The sequence below is a fragment of the Seriola aureovittata genome, chromosome 14 (assembly GCF_021018895.1).
Source record: "Seriola aureovittata isolate HTS-2021-v1 ecotype China chromosome 14, ASM2101889v1, whole genome shotgun sequence".
Taxonomy (NCBI): Eukaryota; Metazoa; Chordata; class Actinopteri; order Carangiformes; family Carangidae; genus Seriola; species Seriola aureovittata.
Genome location: NC_079377.1, coordinates 6225596 through 6240107, shown reverse-complemented (window position 1 = coordinate 6240107; position 14512 = coordinate 6225596). Strand labels below are relative to the sequence as shown.

The window sequence follows — 14512 nt, the reverse complement described above, 5'->3', positions numbered from 1 at the left end:
TTTTGCCTTCACACTTGTACTTTCTGTTCACAGCTGTATTATATTTTATACAGGAGTGTAAAAGCTATAAAAGAATAGTTTGATGTTTTGTATTTCTGAGAATACTCTGGATTCACTCCTCACCTTTAGGCTATTTTCTTTACAGCCTTTTGAATACTTTCTCAGCACACTGTCAGCATGTAAATTCTGAAAACATCGTTGCTCTGAACTCTGCTGGAACACATCTGACTCTCGGGGATGAACTATGTATACATCTACTGTATCCGCCATTTTATTTATAAATGAGATTATGGAACCACATCTGATCCTCATAACCTCCATCACACCCCTCACCCATCCATGACTCTCCGGCCTTGTTTGGACATCACAATGATGGTTTATGGTTTCCTTCTTGGCGCCCTACACTAGCACCACCCAGCCCCTGCCCCCCATATGCCCCTGCAAGAGCTGGCATCGAAACACACACACACACACACACACACACACACACACACACACACACACACACACACACACACACACACACACACACTACAGTGACCTGAATACCAAGCCCACACACACCTCACTCAACAGGGTCACCACCTTTTATTGTTGTGTATTTGTTTGTTATTGGTCTAATATGGCTTTGGCATATTTCATGATGCTGTGTATAGAGGTGGTGTGTGTGTATAGGAAACCATATTTTTTTACAGTAATTTGTCCGTGGATCCACCCTCCTATCACACACACAGACAGTCTTGTGATGCTCAGGTGTGGAAGTGAGAGTGACACACCTGGGTGCTCTGACATCACAATGACGCAGAAGCAAATACAATAAGTAAGATGTAATGCATTCTGCTTATTGACCCCTGGTGTAAGAACTGTATATATATCTGTATGTGTGTGTGTGTGTGTGTGTGTGTGTGTATGTGTGTGTGTTGTGGCTCGGTCAAACCAATAGAGCTTCATCTGCCTGTTGTTGTTCTGAAAGGCTTTTCAGTGGGCCACTTCCTCCATTAATCTGTCTCCTTTTACCAGAGCTGTCAAAACCATGGCATGTGTATTTGTGTGTGTGTGTGTGTGTGTGTGTGTGTGTGTGTGTGTATGAGCATGTGTACTGTACAGCACAATGTGTTCATGTGACTCTCATTGTCAGCGTGCGCGTGTGTATTTCTGCATGTGTGAGCACACCATGTAATATTTCACTCCTTACCCACAGGGATTAGACCATTCATCTCCCGAAGCCCCTGTGTAGGTGTCACACACAGCGCTAATGAGGAGAGGATGGAACAAGGGAGAGCTGGCGAGCGAGGAGGGAAAAAAGTAAAAATAGATTTTTCGGACGGCAGAAAAGAGGTGACAGTGATCGATAATTCCTTGGCGAAAATCAAAGTATTGATAAATGAGATTTTCATGCCGGGAGTGTTGGGAACGTGGGTGATAGTGGAGGTTTAAAATAAAACAGAGAGGGCAGGGATTAGTGTTTGCAGCCCTGCAGGGAGGCAAAAGGGTAAAGAAATTGTGGGTTTGCTGAGAGCAAAGACAGGGACTCTTCCCATAACACAAATCAATTTACACCAGCCTGAGACATTGATTATAGCTGGCTCATACCTCACATGGTAACAGCAGACATCAAACAGACACTGTCAAGCCTGTAAAACCACACAACAGGGGCATTATCTGCCTCTCACTGTGTGTCTGTGTGTGTGTTGTCTGTGTATGTGTGTGTTGTTCGGCAGACCAGATATCTCTCCGCTTACCCAGTTACTCAAACAAGGGGATGGCTGCTAGGCAACCAAGCCACATCACATCACATCAGGCAAGCCGGGAGAGAGCAAGAGACACAGAGATATAGAGGAGGAAGGAGAGGGAGAGAGAGAGAGGGAGAGGAGGAGGAGGAGGAGGAGGGAGTTTGGAGGCAGAAAACTGTGCTGGCAGTATTACATAAGCCGGCAGCCCAGTCCCACTGCTCACATTAATGTGGTTAGGCACTCGGAAGTGATGTCCATTAGTCACAAGTGACAAGGCAGGTGAAGACGTGGCATCCAGCAGTGATTTTTAAAAGCCATTGTTGTTTATATTGGAGAGCATTACGAACAGATGAGTCAAAAAAAACAAACAAACAAACAAAAAACACGCACACACATTATTAGGGGATGAGTCGCCCACTGTACTGTACAAACAGAACAAACATAACAGGGACCGATAACACCCCAGAGGGATGGTCTTAAACAAACACACATGCATGAAGATACATTACGTAAAAGACACACTGTATGAAAAACACGCAGAGACACACACATACATAATAACGACATATGAAATGACAATATGTCATTCCATGGAAAATATATGAGGTTTCATATGAAGATGAGAGGGTGGGAATGTTTGTGTATAACTGTATGTGTGTGCATGTGTGTGCATGTGTACATAAAAGCTGTGTCAATCAACATGATCATCAGAATACATCAAAGGCTTAAAGCTGAAGTGGAGCTGCTGTTGTGACTGGCAACCTTTACATAATCTACGTATCTGCATTTTCCACATATAACACAGCAACATACATTCTATCTCAAGACGTAACCAGCACATCTCTGCCATTTATGAACCGTTAAAGTGACACCCAGTGATTCTGATTATTACAAATATTACTCATCATTTGTCAGTTATTGCGAAAAAAAAAAACATTGGTACGTTATCTTTTCTATACACCCCTTCTCTGCAGATATCTGGGTCCCTCAGTTACTCATTTACTGTTTTCACGTTAATATTCAACACTAGGAGGAAATATATATTTCTGCCATTTTTCATTAAATATAGCTTATTAAGAATGGATGCTAGGAATGTACAGATACAGTATTTTTGGGAAAATTAGAGGGTGATAATGAAAGTCACAACTCAATTTTTGACTGAGAGCATTATGAAAGTGAAAAATAATTTGTTACATGTCCTGATGTTACTGAAATATACTTGTTAAAGGAATACTACAAATTTTTGTTAAGAATACTTATTTTCTTTCTTGACCAGAGTTGATACCATTCTCATATCTGTTTGTTGAATATGAAACTACATGCAGGAGACTGTAAGTACGGTGGCCCTGGGAGCTCAACTCACTGCAGCTTAAGAAAACACATGCAAATAGACAAAACACAAACAAATTCTGAAACACGCTGCAAGTAGCAGTGTGTTGAGCTCTCAGGGCCACCCAATGATAGCTGAGATTAGCATAAAGACAGTAAACAGGGGGGACAGCTAGCTTGGCTAAATCTTTTAACCCTTTATTTTCTTTAATTAACAGATATGTTTGTTTAATTTTTTCTGTAGATTTAATGGGCAGATATCAGAAGAGTATCAATACTCTCATCTTACTCTTGGCAAGAAAGCAAACAGGTCTATTTCTCAAAATGTCAAACTTCATATAAGGGACATATTTCCACCCAGTGCTGCTTTTTTTATATCTGCATCAGTGTATAATCATCCAGCCTGAGACGAATTCCATAACCTTAACCCAAACCTCCACCCCAGCCCAGGCCCCTCAGAGCTCTCTGGGGATGATGGTGAAGGGACGGATGGGGCAGGAAGCCTCGAGCTCCAGGGCTGTCAAGAAGCAGTCTGGGGCCTGTCTGGAGCTCCGAGACTGCAGGGCCTCGCCCAGGCCGCTCCACGCCTCGTGGGAGGTGCTGTGGACCTGAACTGCGTCACGCAGGACTTTCTCCCCCAGATGGACACGTCCGCTTTTCACCAGCAAACGTCCCTTGATGGACAGATGGATAGAGGGATAAAAAAGAAAGTAAACTTAGTTCAGCAGTAATATCCAGTATGTCCATATGTCATTACTCATCCTCTGTAGCCCTTTTAAAACTCTACATACAGCCACTCATAAGTACAGGATTTTGTATTTATTATGTTTATATTTTAGGAATAAAAAGTAAGTAAACAGACAATGGTTTAAATTGAACAAAGTGTTATTTCATTGCTAAAATTGTTGAATTAACTCTTCTGAGCTAAATTACATGCTCTAATTTTCACAATACACAATGGCCATATCACATTAAACCTCACAGCCTCATCCCTAATGTTTTTATCCTAAATATCTACCATTAAAACATTTTTCATGGCATGATAAGATCAAGTAAACAGATGGTGGCTTTTTACAAAAAAAAAAATCTAAAAATCTAAATCTTGGATTATAATGCCTGCTGTCCTGTGAACTAGTTTAGTACAAAAAAAAAAAAAGAACAGCAACAACAACCAACTGTACTACACTTGACTAGAGTCATATTCAACTCGGATTGTACAATTGAAGGGAGAAAATCCACAAATCATGAGATTAGGGGTAGCCTTCTGCAGAAATCTCATGCATTATGTTGGGCACACACACACACACACACACACACTAGAGTGATGAATGTGAAAGTGATGCTGTGTTTAACCTGCTCAGATCAGAGGAGCGACTGTAGGTCAAAGGGACCATTTAGGTGCAAACATATTTTTTACACTTTACATCACTGCAAAGCATACACTGATTATTTTGGATTGGTAAAATGTTTTTCCTTCCATCAGGCAAAATCAATCATGGATGTCCTGGAACAGATGTTGTGTTTGTGTTGCAATGTTACTGTTCACTCTTGTTCTCTCTTCTAAATGAGTTTGACTGACCTGGGGGTTTGTCTTTAACCTGAATGTATGATCATGTGACGACTCTGGCAGCCAGGTTATAATAAAAACATAGTTTTCCTTTAAAGGGAGGGACTATTTGTAAGTTTCCTTTGCCATTGAACACGGTTTCTTGCCGGAGCTAATGTTGATGATTGTCACAAGAGCTCCGCTCATCGTCTTTATAAAACAAGAAGTTTTAGTAACTGCCTCCCCCAAACCTCCAGCCAATGTGCTGAGGCTATACTGGACCAGTCTGTCTGAGGGAAAGAGACCAAACTGACAGTGTTACTGGGGTTACTAACTTACAAATATTTTTAAATTGTAAACCCTTATACTACTCTTTACTGAAAAAACTAATCACATTACTTTTACAAGTTAGCCTACTAAGTAATGCATTACTGCCCAACACTGCCATTATCCATGTCATATATTCTAAAGTATATTTCCTTACATATTAAAATGAACTGAACTCAGTGGCTCTATTGAGAGGCAGAAAAAAGGAACATATGAATAATATGAATAATAAAAATGATCTGAAAAAACATTGGTGTGTACCTTTAAAGAACATGTTATTCCAAAGTGTTCATTTGCAGTGGCGTGCTGGGTGACTATTGCCCAGGGCTCTGCCAGGAAGAGTGGTGGGTATTCATGCAATCACTGCACTCACTGGTTTTATACTGTATCAATGTATTTACTGTATGTGTGCGTATATGTGTGTGGCAAGGCTGAAGAGGGAAGGATTGAGAAGGATATAACTGGCATTTCATGTAAATTGTAAATTGAATAAATGGCTGTTAAGGCTGATCTGGCAGGATGTGTGTGTGTGTAAATATATGTGAGGAAGAGAGGGATATTACGGATGATATCTGTTGTCGCCATGTTAAAGGTCATGCAGAACTTTGTGTGAGCGTGTGTGTGTGTGTTCTGCCTCTTCGGCGCTCAGCTCAGCTCAGCTGGGGTGCGGTGTGTTTGAGAACCCAGCAGAAAAGGGCGTCACGTAACTGACCAACAGCATGGAGTCAAATCTGTCTCACGCACAAACATACTGCACAGACACACACACACACGCGAAAGCTACAGTGTCACATACAGACTCAAGGTGACAACAGGCAGCCACTCTTGCACAATATCATCCCCTCCCTTACTTTGACTATCTGTTACATGTACAAACACCAAACACACACACACACACACACACACACACACACACACAAATACATACACATACGAACACTGAGCTGGCCTGAGGTCAGACAGACGAGTCTTGTTATGCAGCCTCTACTCACAAGCTCCAGATTAATTGGGCTGAAATTCACATAGCTGTCTAGGGGCTCTGATGCAACTTTCAATAAGAACACACGCACACACACACACACACACACACTAATACACTCTCTCTTTCTCTCTTCCTCTGTTCTTCTTTTCCAGTGTGGAAAACAGAGGAAGATCGCAACTCTTGGGTACGGAGAAAACCTGTCACAGGATGTACACACAGATTTACCAGATTGTGCCTGTAGGTGTGTGAGTGACTATGAGTGTGTGTTTGAATGCACAAGTGCGTATACGTATGATGTATTACTTGCCGCCGGTTTGGCCACTAGCATCCACATCTTACTGTCTGTGCTCTCCAGTCTTCAGGGGTTACATTGTTACAGTGTTTCTAGCATAAACACAGTCAGCTGCTGGGCTAACACACGCGAACACACACTAATACACACCCCTCCATCTGTGCCGCATGTCAGTTATGCTGGTAATGATGGAGAAGTTGATCCTTCTGGGTCAGCACCTCAATCAAATAAACACTACTGTACGTACTGTGGTCAAACTAACAGGGAAGAACACACTGCACAATACACACACTTTGGCCTATAATATATCATGTCAAAAAACATTTCAAATCAACAAAAATCTCAAAAAGAATTTTTCTTTTTGAGAGTTAGATAAGAAAACAATGTTAATCTCACATTTGTCCAAGGGGATTTTAGCTTAGCTTAGCACGGCTTTTTCAATATATGCATGAACAGAGATATAAAAACAAAGTTTGACTTATAGGGTGTTATCTGCAGATGCTCTTTCTTGACAACAGTTTATCCATCCACACAGGACAGGACCCTCCTGTGCAGTGTCTCAGGGTGTAATGCAGGTTGCCAGTCAGTACAAACAGGTTTTAGTTTTGGTCTGTATGTAAACATGATGGTTCCAAACCTGACAACCTTAAGGCCCGCTCACACCAGCGTTCATAACTGCTGGGGCAAAAGAGATCAGTTGAGTCCCTCTTTGGTGAACTCTGACCCGCAAAATCACAGAGTTGTCTAATAGCAAACTGTTTTGACAATGCTGACTTTTGAGGGGATGGAGCACTGGGAAGTCCAAAAGCTTATATAGCTTATTAGCTGTGTTGTACCCCCCAGTTTTATGTAACCCTCACTGTCCGAGTATAAACTGCTCTACAACAGAGACTTGATTCCATGGCACAAATACTGTGTGAACAACAAAATGCCAGAGTGGAGTAAACGGCCCAGTGCAGAGAAAACAGAAAGAAGTATGTAGTAGTGTAACTTCACCAAACAGCCCTGCTACAGACCATGCTTCTACAAACATGCAGATTAAAACAAAAAAACTTTCTGGTGCAACCAGTTCAGCACACAGTTACTACAGCTAGCTGTTCTTCACAAAGAAAAAGTTCTGGTATATAACTTTTCTACAACCATAAATTGTTGTTTTTACATTTCCGTGTGTGAAAGTGTAGATATAACATGTTAGTGAGCTTTTAGAGGCTTCGGTCAGTGTTTTATTTCTGTTTTGGTCTTTATGCCAACCTAGGCTAACTTTGTCCTGGTCATCTCAGTATCTAAAGCACAGACATCAGATTGAAATCAATGTTCTTGCCTCAATATCAGAAACAAATGAATTGCATAACACCAACAATACTGAACTATTCCTTTAAGTTGGAGAAAATCATAAAATTATTCAGAGAAAAATAAAGATGACAACAGAAAATGAGACACAGGTCATCCACTAATTACAGGGTTGGTGGTTCAATCCTCAGCTCCGTACACATGTCAAAAGACTGAATCCCAAATTGCCTCCAATGATCAAGCCATGGTAACTCACTGTCATGGGAGTGTGGGTATGATTGGGTGAATGAGGCAAATTGTTGAATGCTATGGATGAAAGTGCTTATAAATGCAGCCATGCAAAAAAATGAAAGAGGGAGTAGGAGATGGAACAGATAAAAAAAAAAAAAGGAAGTGAGTGAACAAATGTGTGTTCAAGAACATTGAGATTGCTACAGTGTTTCTGGCATTACACTGATAAAACTGATATCTATTGGTTTCGCTTTAATTACCCGCAGCCATCTGTCTCCAGTTTTACCTCAGCTGATCCCATCAAGCTTGGCAGCACAGGTTTGTTTCTTGTCGTGCCATTAAAGCGCAACTGAACTGAACTGAGCTGAGCCAAACCGAGCAAGTGGGCAGTGGTGTTTTCATCCATCTTTCAAGCTAAATTTAAGCAAACTTTTGAAATGCTGCATCAATAAACAACATTTAATTAAGCGTATTTCCATCAGCTAGATTGAAGAGAATGAAAAAAGCTTCCTGGATGTCACAAACAAACACACCCAACAGAGATTTGATTATAGAATTGATTAGCATCCGGGGAAATGAGTTTTTGTTCTTTGGTGTCAGCTAATGTAATTTTATATTTCATACTGTGCAAAGACAAAAAGAGTACTTTGTAATATTCTAACATGCCAACTAAAGCCAAGCAGCCACCACAGAGATTCATTTATGGGAATAATATTTACTGGATAACTTCTTTATTACCCAAAAACTTTTCTGCCTCAAGATGAAAATTGAAACATTTGACATACTGATAAGACTGATGGTTAACTAGCTACACACTTAAAGTGCCACATACTATATATTGTTGTTGTTGTTGTTATTATCACTATTCATCTTATATATCTATGGTAGAGATAGACAGGGGAGAAAGGGGGGAATGACATGCACAGATGCAGCAAAGGGCCCGGGTCGGACTTGTACCTGGACGGCTGCGGTAAGGACGCAGCCTTAGCACATGGTATGTGCTGTACCTGGTGAGCTACCAGGGCACCCTATATTTCAGCTGCTTTTCTTTGTTAACAGGCCTACATATGCAGAAATCTCTGGAAACATGTTTTTGTCTTTATGGGTTACTGAGTGTAGATTGAGGCAAAAATGGCAATTTCTATTTACAATTTAATCTACTAGACAATAGAGTGTGTAAAAAGTGATGGGGTCTGAATAAAGCAACTGTAGAAGACATGAACACAAAATCAGTCAGTCACAAAATGGTCATATGGATCAGTTCCCAGAAAAAAAAGCACAGGAATTAACGTCTTCTAGACAGTGTAGAGACAGCTGAACTCTAAATTTAGACTTGCAATCTGCTGTTGTCAGCCATGCTGCCTACAGAGCTGAAGAGCTGCGACTGACCAGGCAAAGTGTAAAATAAGAACAAGGTAATAAATTGTTTAGTTTAGGTAAAAGATTAGAAACTGTTATATTACAGTTTCAGTGTAGAAGTGGTTAAGTGTGTGCATGGCACGGTTTAGGTCAGTAAATTCCATAATAATGCAATGTGGCAGCCAGAGGGCTTGTTATGACACTCAATAACCATCTGTTGAACCCCTGTAGGCTAACATCTACTACACACATACACACAGTGTAACCCAGTGACTTAATGCCCTGCCATTGAACCAGGAAGAGAGCCTTCACCTGAACCCTTAATCCCGTCAGTGGTTAAGTGTGGGCAGACAGGGAGAGGTGTGGTGAGCCAAGACTGCTATATTTACCTTAGTCATGTTGGCTTGAACTTTCCTTAGGTATTAACCCCTTAATCTACACTTTCCCTCTTTACTCTCACTATAAAGCTACAGCCAGCAGTTGATTAGTTTAGCTTTGTATAAAGACTGAAAACAGGGGGAAAGGGTAATCCAGTACCAGATGAGCTGGACAGAACCAAGATAGCTGTGTCCAGGCTTTATTCTAAGCTAACTTCTTAGCAGTAGCTTTATACTGAGCGTAAGGCCATGGCAGTGGGATCAGTCTTCCCATCTAGCACATTCCTCCAAAATCATCATCTTATTCCAGCTGTCCGACAGTATCATATATATGTATATATTCTGTTTTAGCACGATCCAACTGTTCATTGAAGCCATATGATGCTGACATCGAGTGTAATATTTAAACCCAAGAAGCCATGTCTTTTAGGGCTGCATCACTCCATCAAATGAAAATATTGTGGATATTTTGTGCTTTTACATACAGTTCTTTCCCCTAAAAATTTAGCCACACATGTTTGGTATTTTTGGAAACTTAAGAACCTGCACTAAAATTCAAAATAAAGTTCTGTAATAACGATCCCACCGACCGCTCATAAGGAGATTTAAGACACTTCACTGAGACACCTGTCCACAGTATGTTTAATTTTTGACAGCATGATATGATATTGACCAAGCTGACCTTTGCATGTTATGCATCTCCACCATGTGGCATGTCTGCATGGAAACAGTATGTGCATGTATGTGTATCTATACCTGTAGTATGTGTGTGTTTGAGAAAAAAGAAATAGGATATATAATATGTCTAGAATCGATTCATGCGTTCTCCTTCCTACAGATTAGAGCAGATATATGAGTATAGAAAAGTCAACATGACACACACTTGCCAAAGCACACTCACATGGAAAGATAGCAACAGGAAAGGCAAAGACAAGGAGAAGGAATGAAAGAGAGGAGTGATATAGGAGCCACAGAGGGGAGGAAAAGGAAGAAGGCGAGCAAGAGAGAGGGAGTGTGAGTGAGCGAGAAAGAGCTAAAATGGGAACAATGAATAGAGAGAAAGAGAGATGGAGAGAAAAAGAGAGGCGTCAAAGAAAAAGGAAAAAATAAGTGAGCCCAGATGAGCCATACATAGCAACGGAGGCACCAGCCAACTCCCAATCGTCTCTCTGTTTGCAACCCCGATTTTTTTCTTCCTCTCTCTCTCTCTCGCTCTCTCTCTCTTTCTCTCTCCCTTTCTCTCACACACACACTCTCCTTCTCTTTCTATCTCTCTCTCTCTTTGGTTATCAGAGGTCTAGCTCAATAGAATATATTTCCCTGGTTGCTAGGCAATCCCATAAAGCGGCAAGAACGAGCAAAGTGTTATAAATAATGTATTTGCATTATCTAATCAGCTGACAACCACCCCCATCCACACAGAAAGGAGAGGAGAGAGAGAGCGGGAGAGAGAGAGGGAGAGGGAGAGGAGGAGAGAGAGGAAGAGAGAGATGGGGGGCATTTGATAATTGGAACGCAATTAATGCAATGAGCACAAGTCCTCGTCCTTGAGAGTATGCATGCATATGTGAAGCTGTGTATGAATATGCTTCTGTTGGAGAGGGGGGAAAAGTAAAGTGTGTGTTAAGGGTGTGTGTGTCAGTCTCGGTGTATGTGCGTGGGTGTGTGTGTGTGGCTGACTCAGAGCAGGCTCCACTACAGAACAGGAGGGATGAGATGTGGAGGATGTTGGGAGTGGGTCAGATTCATTTCATACCATTGCCGGAAGCAAGGCTGGGCCGTGTTTCAGGATCAGCTACCCATCGGAACAGAAACACATGCACCACATGCCACAGATACATGCACACACACACATACACACACACACACGCACACACACACATACACACACACACACACGTGTCAAACCAAACACTATGATGAGGTTAACAGACAGACGAATGTGTAAAAGCTGACACGGCTGATACAGCGATAGACAAACAGAATAGATGCTTAGATTAAACCTGTGGATTGCAACAGCCAATACATTCAAATACAAATCAGCAGCTAACCATTAGCACACACAAAACTTACACACACACAGCATACCGTAGCCCTATACTGGTTTCCCTTACTAACACACCCTCATTCATCCAAAAATACTCTGAAACCAGCAGCTGACCAGAGCTGTGAGTCACTGTCTGATTACTGCATTTCTCTGTCTCTCTCTCTCTCTCTCTCACACACACACACACACACACACACACACACACACACACACACACACACACACTCCAAAAAATGGACACAGATGATGTTAAGATGTAGAAGTGGAGTGAGTAAAATGGCGAGGGGTGAATGAGGGAAGATGGTGGTGGTGTGTTAATAGGAAACAACAGGGGCTGTTGAGCTTCTGTATGGCTTCCAGTTATGTGTTTCCCTTACTCACATTTCCCCTTTCCATCTACTGTGGCTACTGTGGAGAAAATTACGACTACACTCTAGACTTAACCTGACGCACCAGATGGTTTGTTACACAGAGCCACAGAGCCATCTGGGAGGGTTTTGTTGAAAACTGTTTGGAAAAGGAAGGGTGGTTTCAAAAAATACTTGGCAGGTGATTGGATGAACCATCTGTCTATCACTGTCAACCACACGCTAACTTCAACCAATCAGTTTCTGTATCCTTCCAATTTTTGTTTACAACCAGCCTTCTTTCAATGAAAAAATATTCTCCAGTTCTGATATAACTGTTGCTTTAGTAGCATCGATGCTAACAAATAGTAGGTTCTCGCTGTCATCACACCAAAAACATGCTCACAGATGGTGGTAGTTCCTCCCTCATAGGACACTGATTGGTCAGAACCACTGTGGTTCAGCCACAAGTGAATAGCTTGGAGCTTGGCAAGATAGATTCTCGCTTGCTAGAAGTCCATATGACTCACAAGGTTCCTCCAGTCTGGTTGGCTTAGGTGAACCTGTACAATTCTGTCTTAAACCACAAGAAGTCCTTTTTCTTCACTATTTTTTCTACACTTATAAGAGTTAATGTAATTGTTGATGAAAGTCTATAAGAAAAGGCCAGATTAATGCCTGTGGTATTCAAAGAACAAAACAAGAGGCAGCAGGAGATAAGACAAGCTTAGCATAAAGACTGGAGGTTGGGGGGAGCAGCTAGCCTGGTCCTCCCCAAAGTTAAAAAACTGACCTACTTAACCTCAGAAGCTTAACTGTGCAAATGTACAAATGTAAAAACCACAGTTTGTGGTTTTAGAGGGAGATCTATAGTCCGGCTGTTTCTCGAGTAACAATTTCACTGCCAAATAGTGTCTTACCTAACCAATGGTTGCATAGCAGCCAAAAAAGAAGTCACATCTTCCAAATGTTTTTTGGCAAGAAAAAGTTACAGAACATGAACCTCAAATTGTAATTTTTATGTTTTTGTTTGTGTATGACAGAGCCAGAATGCTGTTTCTCCCGATTCTAGTCTTCATGTTAAGCTAAGCTAATCGCCTCCCAACTCTAGCTTGCAGCATCATTTACAGAGATAGTTCAGGTTTGACTTGGGGTTGTGTGAGGTACTTATACATAGTCAGTTAATGACCTGTAGTAGATTTGTATTGGCGCTCTCCCAGTTTGGAGAAGCTGAGTGATAAAAAGATGAAAACGTGTAGGAAGTTAATATCAGTTGTGTAGTGTGCGCTTTATCTTGCTGTCAAACAGCCCTTTCCACATTATCTCAATCGTAGACCTACCGTATTAGTACGCACCTATGGCACACACTATATCATGCCGCAGAGCTAAGCATATTCCCATTTATTCCCAGTCTTGTCATCACATTCAAGAGGCCGAAAATATGCTTTGCGAGGTCATAGTGATCTTGAACTTTGACCTTTGGCCATCAAAATCTTATCAGTTCATCTTTGAGTTTGTGCAAAATTTGAAGGGATTCCCTTGAGGTGTTAATAAGATATTGCGTTCATGAGGATGGAACGAACGAAAACATAATAGCTCCAGCCTCGACTGTCGCTTGCGTGGAGTCTAGTGGTAAAAATGCATTAAAAAACCATAAACAAAACAAAAAGTCCTTTGCTGCACCTACACCTTTCTCTGCATTATATTTCCTGTCTATATAGACACTGCCCAGTAAAAAAAAAAAAAAACATATATTTATAAACATTTCACATTATATTGTCACAAAATCTTCCACAATAAAAAATTGAAAAAGAGAAAAACTTCCAGTAAAGCCACAGCAGGAGCACATCTTTTTTTTTTTTTTTTATATACCTCACCCTTCATAACTAAAAAAGCTGTAAAAGATCTTAAGGACATTCAAGGAAAGTACAGTATGTACTTTTGCAGAATAATTGCTCAAGTGTAAGAATATCAACCAAGAATATCATCAGAGTTCCCCTTAAGGCAGAGCAGAATAAATGGGCCACCGGCACACAAAGTGTCCACAGCAGATACAGTATAAAAATAAATGCATGAAGCCAGAGCCACTGAGTAGCAGCAACTGTAGGTTGTATTCTGGAGGGCTGATGCAAGCCAGAAATATGGGCAGTGCTCCAAATAAAATGTCCCACACACTGTCCCACTTAGGCCACCACAATGCAAGGATGCAGCTATTTAGCACACAGCTCCATTAGCATGTATAATATACAATTCACAACATACAGAATTTTATATAGCAGCATTTTTATATTTGGTATATTAGTTCCTTCTACGACATGGGCCTTAATCCAAGGACATGCAGTTGCTTCAGGAAGTATTCAGACCCTTCCCTTTTCGCACACTTTATTTTGTTGTAGATTTAAGTTTAAAGGGAAAAATAGCTATTTCAGTCAGTCTACACTCCACAACCCATAATGACAAAGTGAAAATGTGTTTTTAGAATTTTTTGGTGAAAAACGGATATATACAAAATACAGACAAAATATTTTGACCTTTAATTCAGGACTTTGCTAGAAGCCCCTTTTGCAGCAATAACAGTTTAAATTCCTCTTGGGAAGTCTTTACAAGCTTTCCACACCTTGATTTGGGAAGTTTATTCCAGTCTTGCTGACA

General features: G+C 41.0%; 1 protein-coding gene across 1 annotated transcript in view; it reads right to left on the bottom strand.

Annotated features, from left to right (window-relative positions):
• Nucleotides 1-2025: 2025 nt before the first annotated feature.
• Nucleotides 2026-14512, bottom strand: part of ttc7a (tetratricopeptide repeat domain 7A) — a 49554-nt gene continuing 37067 nt past the window's right edge. The window contains exon 20 of the mRNA XM_056396240.1: nucleotides 2026-3736. Coding sequence (XP_056252215.1) covers nucleotides 3518-3736 — 219 coding nt within the window. The 3' untranslated portion in view covers nucleotides 2026-3517. The remainder of the gene's footprint in view (nucleotides 3737-14512) is intronic.